General features: G+C 37.8%; 1 protein-coding gene across 1 annotated transcript in view; it reads left to right on the top strand.

The window, feature by feature from the left end:
* The first annotated feature begins 467 nt into the window (after positions 1-467).
* Positions 468-12,152, top strand: part of LOC148946535 (uncharacterized) — a 32,665-nt gene continuing 20,980 nt past the window's right edge. Inside the window, exon 1 of the mRNA XM_089097035.1 lies at positions 468-1,286. Within this exon, the coding sequence (XP_088953161.1) occupies positions 526-1,286 (761 nt within the window). The 5' untranslated portion in view covers positions 468-525. The remainder of the gene's footprint in view (positions 1,287-12,152) is intronic.

The following is a 12,152-nucleotide window of genomic DNA, read 5'->3' on the forward strand; positions in this document are numbered from 1 at the left end:
CATAGGAGATGGGTCTATAAGTAAACGAACATTCATATAAAAAAGGAGGGTGAGAAGAGGAGTAAGAAAAAAACACATTGTGTCAGTGTCAGGGAATAGCTAAAATAAAAAGTAAATAGAAAATGAATGGTTTACTGGTCATAACCCGTCACATCGGCCAGCAATGAAAAAAAATACTGACTTGAGGCTTGCCCCAATGCTCCACCATCGAGGGGGCTAGGTCCATCCGCCAGAAAGGGGTGGGAATAAATAACAAAACAGACAGTGCAATTTTGAATTATACAGAGCACCGATTCTACCTTAGCTACAGCCAAACTTATCGCAATCTCAGCGGCGCCTACTCATCTCTACCGATACGGTCATTGGATAACTATAAGTTCTAGGTTCGCAATCAAACTTATCAGTTAAAAACATTTTCCTGTTAGATAACGGAATTCACATAAATTTTGGTCAATTTAGAAGAGAGCATGGATTAGGAAGAGTTTATTAACTTGTGAAAGTGAGACATGAGTATTTCACGAGACAATGGCCACGTGGGGTGAGCTTCAAGCAGCAGACTTCGATCTGACAAAATCCCTTAAGGACTTGAAAATACAAATTACTCCTGACATACACAATTTGACAGAGTCATACTTTCAACCCGGAAACCCTGACAAACACAATTTGACAGAGTCAAACTTTGAACCCGGAAACCCTTCTCCTTACTACTTGAAAAATAAAGGTGATATTGCTGAGTATAAGGTGGAGAAGAAACTAAAAGAAATGCAGCAGAAGTTTTTCTGCTTTTACAACATCTCTTTGAAACAGACGCTTTTGAAAGAGAAAAAGATCAACAACATCAACAGCAAAGATCAACAGAGAAAAAGATCCAACAACATAGGTGAATTTGACTTCCTTCTTATCCACCCTGAGTTCGGCTGCACTCTTATTGAAGTGAAATCTGTCGATTGTCAAGAAAGCCTAGAGTCCAAACTTACCAAGGCTGAAGAACAAATTAACAAGACAAAAGAATACTTTAAAAAGCTATTATCAAGATTCTGTCCGAATATAGGAAACGAAGAGAGTCGGTTACACGGTTTCATAGATAGGATGCCCGGATATGCTCTTTTGGCCTGTTTATCGGACACAGATTTGCCAGAAAATGCTGCAGCAAATTTATCCATTAGGATATGGACAAGCAGCTTTTTTGATATGAATCCTGAAGCCAATCTGTTTCAAAGTTCTTTCGAACCTGATGACGATCAACAATTTTATACTGAGAAGATTTACCCAGGATTGCTGGCACTGTAAGTCCCCATTTTATAATTTCTAGGTAACAATAGATTGAAAGATAGATTGATAGATTTATTTCCTACGAAAGCCTCATTGGCTATGGTCATATAGTATATGAGATTACATAGACTGACACAACCAAAATACTAATAATAAAAAAATAAATCATCGTTTAACTCTCCATATCATCCCCCTTCCCTCCATAGAAAATTTTCTCGATGATTCATGCATACAATAACGAACCTCCGAATATCTATGTAACGAATAGCTATGTAATGACTACTTTTCAAAATCCCTAAAAACCAATCCCTCTCTCCGTAATCCCTCCCAAAAATCTCTCTTTTTAACTCCTTTAATTCTTCACATCCCGCCATGAAATTTGTAACACAACACATACGACAACAATAATGACCATCATCTAGCCTCACTCGTCCCAAATATTTTCTTCTTTCCCCAATTGGGGAAAGAAGCCCAAAGCCACCGTCAAAAAAACTCTTCCATCAAAATCTCCTTGACCTCCGCTTAAATTCCGAAGGACGGCGAAGTGGCCTTTTTAGCTCGCCATAACTGGTTTTCTTGGGATACTAATACCTCCAATACCAGTTTTGAAACTGTCCCTACCTCTCCTCCTATACCCGTCCCGTCATTCCAATACCCACTCATACCCACTCGTTCTAAAATATCCTTAGCTTAATTTGGCCAAGAATCTTTCCTCTTATCTGAAAGTGTTAATAGGTACGCTTGCTTCACTAGCATATCATCCTTTAATGAAATGAATTTAAAAAAAACTTCCGAAAAATAAGTATTTCAAAGAAAAGTACAGGTAATTTTAAACTTAAGGTTAGCAGGTACAAATACAAGTCAAAATTCAAACTCAAAACGACCAGAAATTACTATTAAAGAATAAATGAAACCCAAAACGAACAGAAATTAAATAAACAATCAAAGCAAAAACCATACAACAAGTAATAATATAAATGAATAAATAGATCTTAGAGCAAATAATGCTTAGATTAAATTTAAAATGAAGCTTAAAACCAATTTAATTACAAATATTTTCTTTTGTACTTAATACTGAAAATAAACATTAAAATTATAGTAAAATTTTGAACTTGAGCTTTCAGCAATTAATATCATTATACATCAAATATTCTGTTTAATTTATTAGTTCTTTCTAAGTTTTAATACTGCCCCTTCCTTAACTCTAAATAAAAACCAAAAGCCTACTGCGTGATCGGCGCTTAACTGAATTAAATAAAAAAAACAAGTTTTTTTAACTGAAAGTAAGGAACGACGTTAAAACTTAAAACGAACAGAAATTATTCCGTATATGAAGGGGGCTGTCCCCTCCTCAACGCCTCGCTCTTTACGCTAAAGTTTTTTTATTGTTTAAAAAAATAGAGTTGTGAGAAAGTCAAACTTTAGCGTAAAGAGCGAGGCGTTGAGGAGGGGACAGCCCCTTCATATACGGAATAATTTCTGTTCGTTTTAAGTTTTAACGTCGTTCCTTACTTTCAGTTAAAAAAACTTGTTTTTTTTTATTTAATTTTTGAACATTTTTGAACTAATGCAGGTTTTGATATTGGCTCACCGTACATGAATAATTAAAACAAAATTTGCATATTATATTTGGTTAAATGGCTTTCTCGAAACTTGTTTATTTTATTTACGAACGTTTTTATTAGTAATAAATGTGCGTAACTTAGAATTAACTTACGTAACGAACTTCTATATTCATAAATTTTTAACACGTATATTAGGGGGTTCGCCTCCTAGTCAATACCCTGCTCTTTAAACTATAGTTCGAATTTTTTTTCCAGTTCTTAAAAAATGACCTCTTAATCACAATCAGTTGATCAGTTGAAAAACTTGTTTTTTTTATTTAATTCCTGATCTTTTTCTTTAATAATGCTGGGAAATCCGGCGCCCCCTTCATAGCACTGTCCCGTCCCCCCTAAAAACGTCCGTCATGGAACGATCCTTCCCTCTCTCCCCCGGCCCTCTCCGGCCCCCCCCTACCACAAAAAAACTCCTCAGAAAAAGTCTGTATACTTCCCAATAACCAATACTATATTTTAACATTGAGTAAAGTTCATAACTTTCAGCCCTCCCCCTGGGGACTTTGGTGGATCAAGTCATCCTAAAAGACATTTTTATCATATTTTCGACCATACTGAACAAAATGGCTATCTCAAAATTTTGATCAGGTCACTTTGGGAAAAAAATAAGCGTGGGAGGAGACCTAGTTGCCCTCCATTTATTTGGTCACTTAAAAAGGGCACTAGCACTTTAATTTCCGTTCGAATGAGCCCTCCCACGATATTCTAGGGCCGTTGGGTCAATATGATCACCCCTGGGAAAAAAAAAAAAAAAAAAAAAAAAACAAACAAAAAAAAAAAAACGCATCCGTGATCATTATTCTGGCAAAAAATGGAAAATTCCACATTTTTGTAGATAGGAGATTTAAACCTCTACGGTAGGGTTATCTGATACACTGAATCTGATTGTGTGATTTTCATTAAGGTTCTATAGCTTTTAGGGGGTCTTTCCCCCTTTTTTCGGAAATCAGCCAACTTTTCTCAGGCACGTAACTTTTGATGGGTAAGATTAAACTTAATGAAACTTATATATTTGAAATCAGAATTAAGATCTGATTCTTTTGATGTATCTATTGGTATCAAAATCCCGTTTTTTAGAGTTTCGGTTACCATTGAGCCGGGTCGCTCCTTACTTACAGTTCGTTACCACGAACTGTTTGAAACGACTTATATTACAAATATTTTCTTTTCCAGTTCTTTCAGCATTGAAAATTAAAATGAAATTACAGTGAAAAAAATTCTTGGACTGTTGGATCTTTCAAAATTTAATATCACTATACATAAAATATTCAATTTGATGTTGTTTATTCTTTTCAAGACTGTTCAAGACTTATATAGTTTTCAGTAATGCGCCAATGCCGCAGTAAGTTTTAGACTTTTACAGTAAGAGAAGGAGGCAATACTCAAACTCTTGTTTGTAGTGATTTTTGTTCGTTTCAAGCTTGATTTGTATATTCAATTTGAGTTTCACTCGTTTTATGATTTATTTATTCATTTACATTAATTTATATTGTATGTTTGTTTAGATTGATTGTTTATTTAATTTCTGTTCGTTTTAAGTTTTATTTATACTTCAATATCAATATATTTTGTTTTGTTTTAAGCTTGATTTTTATATTCAATCTAAGCGTTACTCGCTTCAACATCTGTTTATTTATTTATATTATTACTTGTTGGATATTTTTTGCTATGATTCTTTATTTTGTTCGTTTTGGGTATCATTTATCGTTTAATAGTAATTTCTGGTTGTTTTGAGTTTGAATTTTAACAGGTATTTTTATCTGCTTAGCTTAAGTTTAAACTGGCCTTTACTTTTCTTTGAAAAACTTATTTATTGAAAAGTTTTTTTCATTTCATTTCTGTGCGTTTTTTATTGCAAAAATTTCAAGTTTTTAAACATTCCTTATTTCAAAATCCAACTTTAAAAAAAATCAAATGTTCGTCAAAGTATCAAAACTAGTATTAAAATAACAATATCAAAGAGAAGAAATGGGTTTGTGTAAACCTCGGAGTTCTTATTATCTGATGTTTGAACTATTTTTAACAAAATAGCTAATTCCACTTCGGTCTCTTTTGACTCTTTAAAAGTGAACTAGAACTTTCTATTTTCAATCAAACGAGTCCTTTCTGAAGTTTATACGGGCATCCCTTCTATAAGAACCATATATTCCCTCAGAGTATAACTTACAACGTTTGTCCCTGGACCCCTGGGGGGTTGTGTCGACCCCGGATTTTAATTTCTGATGTTATAATTATTTTTAACAAAATTATCAACTCAAATTTTTATCGGATGGGTTTATCCATCCGATAAACCTAAAGGTGTGGAGGGCGGAAGGGGCTAGTTGCCCTTTAATCTTCTTTTACTTTGAGAAAATAAACTACAACTTTTAATTTGCATTCAAATGAACCATCTCTGAAGCTTATATGAGCATCCCTTTCATAAGAACCATATACGGCCCCAGGACATAGCTTATAATGCCTACCCCCGGGCCCTGGGGGGTTGTGTCGACGCCGATATTTTCTTGTCTGACCTTTGAAGTATTTTAAGAAAATGACTATCTCAAAATTTGATCGGATGGGTGTGGAAAAAAAGGGCATGGGGGACTAGGGGCCCTCCAATCTCTTTAGACTCTTAAGAATTGAACTAAAACTTTCAATTTCCATTCAAATCAGCCCTCTGAAGTTTATGCGAGTATCCTTTCCATAAGAACCATACATGTCCCCAGGGAATAGCTTGCAACGCCTGCCCCTGGGCCCTGGGTGGTTGTGTCGACACCGGAGTTTTTTTTATCCGACCTTTGAACTATTTTTAGAAAAATGGCTATCTCAAAATTTTTATCGGATGCATTTGGTGGAAAAAGAGCCTGGGGGGATAGATGCACTCTGATCTCCTTTGATTCTTACGAATCAAACTAGAACTTTCAATTTCGAATTAAATGAGCCCTCTCTGAAGTTTAAACGAGCATCCCTTCCAGAACAACTGTATATGCCCCCAGGCATAACTTACGCCTACCCCCGGCCCTGAAGGATTGTGTCGACCCGGAGTTTCGTTACATGATCTTTGAACCATTTTCAAAAACAAATGGCTTTCTCAAAGTTCTTATCAGATGGGTTTGAGAAAAATAGGACGTGGGGAGGGGGAGGACTAGTTGCTCTCTGATCTCTTTTGACTCTTAAAAAGTAAACGAGAACTTTCATTTCCAATTATATCAGCCCTCTCCCAAAATTATACAAGCATCGCTTGCATAAGAACTATATATGCCTCTAGAGCATTACTTAAAACGCCTGCCTCCGGGCCGTGGGGGTTGTGTTGACCCCGGAGTTTTGGTTATAGATAGATAGATAGATAGATCGAGTATTTCAAAAGCCCAAGAGCCATATACACACAAAAATTATGGAAAATAGAAAAATTACAACAGAGCAAATTACAAAACACATTAACATGACACATAGCAAAAAATACCTTCTGGTAAATTACCAAAAAAATAACTTTAATTCCATATAATTAGTAATAATTAATTGTAAAAACATTTCCTTCTTTCTAATCCCTTCTCTATGTACGCACCAATACAAAATATTGTGGTTGGATTACTACTTTGTAAAATATTTGGAAGCAGCAAAACAATCCCATGCGAGAAATTTTCCCTTAAATCAGAGAGCACCGGGCACTTTCGGAGAAAATGGTCCAAATCTTCGTCCTCATCCCTACAAAGAGGACACACATACCGACCATCAGGATGTACTATCCCCCTGTCGAACACCATTTGCCTGCTCTGGATTGGAAGGCAATTCACCCTAAGCTGAATCCATCGACATGAAATCATATCCGGTAAATTAAATTTAAAATAAATTTCCTCTCCAAGACTAGGTTTAGCCTGATTATAATGATTCAATGTAGTAGAATTTAAAACCAGCCCTTGCCAATACTGAATTTCTTGACCCTCTAAGATAAATCGTACCTGGCTTACTAAATTTGCTGGTAGATCAGGGGAACCAAGACTGTCAGACATATATGCTCCCAGAGCGATGCTTACAACGCCTGTCCCGGGCCCTGGGGGTTGTATCGACACAGGATACGTGATCTTTGAACTATTTTTAACAAAATGGCTACCTCAAATTTTTATCAGATGTATTTGGGGAAAGAGGGCTTTGGGGGGGGGGGGGGGCTAGTTGCCCTCCGATAATTTTTGACTCTTAAAAAGGGTGCTAGAACTCTCAATTTCCGATCGAAAGAGCCCCTTTTGAAGTTTATATGAGGACCCCTTCTATATGAAGCACCTCTGGAAAAAAAGAAGAAATTGAGTGTAGGGGGAAGAGGCTAGCTGTCCTTCGATAGCTTTTAACTCTTAAAGAACCCCTTTTATAAGAAGTGCCTCTGGGAAAAAGAATAGGGGAGGCTAGTGTAGAGGGGGTCTAGCTGCTCTCCGATAACTTTTGACTCTTAAAAAGGGAATTACAACTTTCAATTTCCAATCAAATGAGCCCTCTATTAAATTTTACACGAGCATCCCTTCCATAAAAACCCTATGTGCCCCCAGGGCATAACTTACAACGCCTACCTCCGGGCCTTTGGGGTTTGTGCCGAAACCGGAATTTTTGTTATCTGAACTTTGAACTATTTTTAACAAAATTGTTTATCTCAAAATTTTTATGTGATATATTTAAGGCGTGGAGGGGAGGGAGGGGGCTAGTTGCCCTTCGATCTCTTTTGACTCTTAAAAAGTGAATAAGAACTTTCAATTTCCAATCAAATGAGCCCTCTCCGAATTTTATACGGGCATCCCTTCCATAAGAACTATATTTGTGCCCAGAGTATTATTTACAACACCTGCCTCCAGGCCTTGAGGGATTGGGTCGACACAGAAGTTTTTCTTATCTGACCTTTGAATTATTTTTGATGAAATGGCTTTTTAAAAATTTTTATCGGATGGGCTGGAGGAAAAAGCATGTGTGTGGGGGGGGGGGAGGCTAGTTACCCTCGGATATCCATCGACTCTTAAAAAGTGAACTAGAACTTTTAATTTCCAATCAAATGAGCCCTCTCTAAAGTTTATACGAGCACCCCTTTCATGAGAACCATATACGCTCCCAGGAGAACACTTACAACGCCTACCTTCCGGGTCCTGGGGGGTTGTGATGACACCGGAGTTTCTGCTAACTAATTTTTAAACAATTTTCAAACACCTGGCTATCTCAAAATTTGTAGCGGATGCTTTTGGGGAAAAAGGGCATGGGGGTGGGGCTAGTTGCCCTAAAATATCTTGACTCATAAAAAGTGAACTAGAACTTTCAATTTCCAATCAAATGAGCCCTCTATGAAGTTTATACGACCATCCTTTTGATAAGAACCATACATGCATTTAGGGCAAAACTTAGAACACCTTCCCCGAGGCCCTGGGGGGTTGTAGACCTTTGAACTATTTTAAACAAAATGTTTATCTCAAAATATTCATCAAATGGGTTTGGGAAAAGAAGGTGTGGAGGGGGGCTAGTTACCCTCAGATCTCTTTTAACTATTAAAAGTGAGCTTATGCAAACATCCCTTTCATAACAACCATATATACCCCACGACATAACTTACAACGCCTGCCCCAGGCCCTGGGGGGTTGTGTTGACACTTGTGTTTTTGTTATCTGACCTTTTAACTTAATGACTATCTCAAAATTTTTATCGGACGCACTTGGGGAAAAAGGAGTGTGGGGGTTCTAGTTGCCCTCCAATCTCTTTTGACTCTCAAAACTGAAATAGAAATTCAAACTTCCAAACAAATGAGCCCTCTTTCAAGTTTTTACGAGTATCCCTTCCTTATGAGCCGTATATTCTGACAGGGCATAACTTACAACACCTGCTCTCGGGCCCTGGGGGCTGTGTTGACCCTGCAGTTTTTTTTTTTTATATATATGGTCTTTGGACTATTTGTAAAAAATGACTGTCTCAAAGTTCTTATCAAATGGGTTTGAGGAAAAAAGGCGTGGAGGGGGGGGTAGGTACCCTCCAATCTCTTCTGACTATTGAAAAGTGAACTAAAACTTTCAATTTCCAATCAAATGAGCCCTTTATGAAGTTTATACGAGCATCCTTTCCATATGAATCATATATGCCCCCAGGATCTAACCTACAGCGCCTGTCCCCGAGCCCTGGGGGGTAGTATCGACACTGGAAATTTGTTATATGATCTTTGAACTATTTTTATCAAAATAGCTATCTCAAGATTTTTATTGGATGCATTTGAGAAAAAAGGTGTTGGGGGATTGTTACCCTACGATAGATTTTTACACCTAAAAAGTGAACTTGAACTTTCAGTTTCCAATAAAATAAAGCCCTCTCAGAAGCTTATACGAGCATACGCTCCATTAGAACCATATATTCCCCCGGAGCAATACTTACAACGCCTTCCCTGGGCCCTGGGGGTTGCATCGACACAGGAGTTTTTCTTATCTGACCTTTGAACTATTTTTAATGAAATGGTCATACGTAAAAGAGTTTTTGTTATATGATCTTTGAACTATTTTTAACAAAATGGCTAGCTCAAATTTTTTATCAGGTGTATTTGGGGAAAGAGGGCTTGGGGGAGGGCGTAGTTTCGCTCCGATCACTTTTGACTCTTAAAACGGGCACTAGAGCTCTCGCTTTCCAATTGAATGAGCCCCCTTTGAAGTGTATACGAGAACCCCTTTTATAAGAAGTGCCTCTGGGAAAAAGAATAGGGGAGGCTAGTGTAGAGGGGGTCTAGCTGCTCTCCGATAACTTTTGACTCTTAAAAAGGGAATTACAACTTTCAATTTCCAATCAAATGAGTCCTCTATGAAGTTTATACGAGCATCCCTTCCATAACAACCCTATATGCCCCCAGGGAATAAGAACGTCTACCCCCAGGCCTGGGGGCTTTCTCGTTATCGGAGTTTTTGCTATTTGAACTTTGAACTACTTTTAACAAAATTTCTAACTCAAAATTTTATCTAGTGCATGCAGGGCGTGGAGAGGGGGCTAGTTGCCCTCCGACCTCTTTTGACTCTAAAAACAGTGAACAAGACCTAACAATTTCCAATCAAGTGAGCCCTCTCCAAAGTTTATACGAGAATTCCTTCCATAAGAACCATATATGCCCCCAGAGCATTACTTAGAACACCTGCCTCAGGGCCTTGGGGGGTTGCGTCAACACAAGAGTTTTTCTTATCAGATCTTTGAACTATTTTTAATGAAATGGCTATTTTAAAATTTTTATCTGATGGGCTTGGGGAAAAATGGGTGTGTTTGGGGGGAGGAGGGAGGCTAGTTACCCTCGGATATCTTTTGACTCTTAAAAAGTGAATTAGAACTTTCTATTTCAAACCAAATGAGCACTCTCTGAAGTTTATACGAGCATCCCTTACATAAGAACCATACATGCCCTTAGACCATAACTTAGAACGCCTTTCCCCGGGCCCTAGGGGGTCGTAGACCTTTGAACTATTTTTAACAAAATGTCTATCTTAAAATTTCCATCATATGGGTTTGGAAAAAGAAGGCTTAGGGGCTTAGGGGGGCCAGTTGCCGTTGGATATCTTTTGACTAGTAAAACATGAGTTCGAACTTTCAATTTCTAATCAAATGAGCGCTCTCTGAAGTTTATAAGAGCATCCCATATATATGGCAACCATATAAACCCCAGGGCATAACTAACCACGTCTGCCCTTGGGCCCTGGGGGGTTGCGTCAACACCCGAGTTTTTGTTATCTGACTTTTGAACAATTTTTAACTTAATGGCTATCTCAAAAAATTTTTTCAGATGCATTTTGGGAAAAAGGGGGGACAGGGAGGGGGCAGGGATTGTTGCTCTCCAATCTCTTTTGAATCTCTAAAAATGAACTAAAACTTTAATTTCCAATCAAATGAGCCCTCTCTAATGTTTTTACGAGCAGCCCTTCCATTAGAAGCATATATTCCAACAGGGCATAACTTACAACGCCTGCCCTTGGGCCCTGGGGGGCTATGTCGACCCCAGAGCTGTCGTTCAATGGTCTTTGGACTATTTAAAAAAACGGCTATCTCGAAGTTCTTATCGGATTGGTTTGAGGAAAAAAAAGGCTACTAGTCGTCATCAAAACCCTAATTTCCAGATTTTTTCAACTACGATTAAGAAAATGCCTATCTAAGAATTTTGATTGGATGTGGTTGGGGAATAGGTGGTTACAAAAAGGGGGCTAGACGCCCTTCAATCTCTTCTGACTCTTAAAAGTGAACTAGAACTTTCAATTTCCAATCAAATGAGCCCTCTTAGAAGTTTACACAAAAATCCCTTCCAGAAGAACCATATATGCCAGAGGACATAACTTTCAAAGCCTGTCCCCATGGTCTGGGGGGCTGTGTTGACTCCAGAGTTTTATAATATGATCTTTTAACTGTTTTCAATAAAATAGCAATCTCAAAGTCTTTATTGGATGGATTTGGTAAAAAGGGTGTGGGGGGCTGAATACCCTCCAATATCTTTTGATGCTTAAAAGTGAACTAGAACTTTTAAATTCCCCTCAAATGAGCCCTCTCTGAAGTTTATACGAGCATTCTTTCTATAAGAACCATATACGCCCTAAGGGCATAACTTATAACCCTTTCCGTGAAGACTGTGGGGAGAGTATCTTTCTCAAAGACATCATTTCCAGAAGTTTCAACTACGTTGAACAAAATGGCAGTCGCAAAATTTTGACTGGATGTGTTTGGGGAAATGGGGAGCATGGAAGAGGTGCTAGCTGCCTTCTAATCACTTTCGACTATTAAAAAGGGCACTAGCCATTTAAATTTCCAATCAAATGAGGTGAAGTTTTGAAGCCATTTAAATTTCCAATCCTTTGAAGTTTTTACAACGACCCCTTTCATATTAAATGACTGGGAGAAAAAAAATAACAAATCAGAGGCAATGCTATGGCGTTGTTTATAGTAAAAGCCATACGACTCCAATGTTTTATTATTATGCTTTTTTTCCCAGAGGCACTTCATATAGAAGGTCTCGTCGCATAAACATCAAAGGGGTTCATTCGATTGGAAATCGAGAGTTCTAGTGCCCTTTTAAGCGTCAAACGTGATTGGAAGGCAACTAACACCTCTTCCACCCCCACTACTTCCCCAAACACATCCAATCAAAATATTAATAGTCGAAAGTGATTGGAGGGCACTAACCGCCATCTAACGCCCATATTTACCCCAAACACATCCAATCAAAATCTTTAGATAGTCTTTTTGTTAAAGGTAGTTGAAAATTCTAGAAAATAGGCTTTTGAGGATGACAACCTTACCCCACAGCCCTCA

The sequence above is a fragment of the Artemia sp. Qi Xiang Cuo genome, chromosome 11 (genome assembly GCF_049724085.1).
Source record: "Artemia sp. Qi Xiang Cuo chromosome 11, ASM4972408v1, whole genome shotgun sequence".
NCBI lineage: Eukaryota > Metazoa > Arthropoda > Branchiopoda > Anostraca > Artemiidae > Artemia > Artemia sp. Qi Xiang Cuo.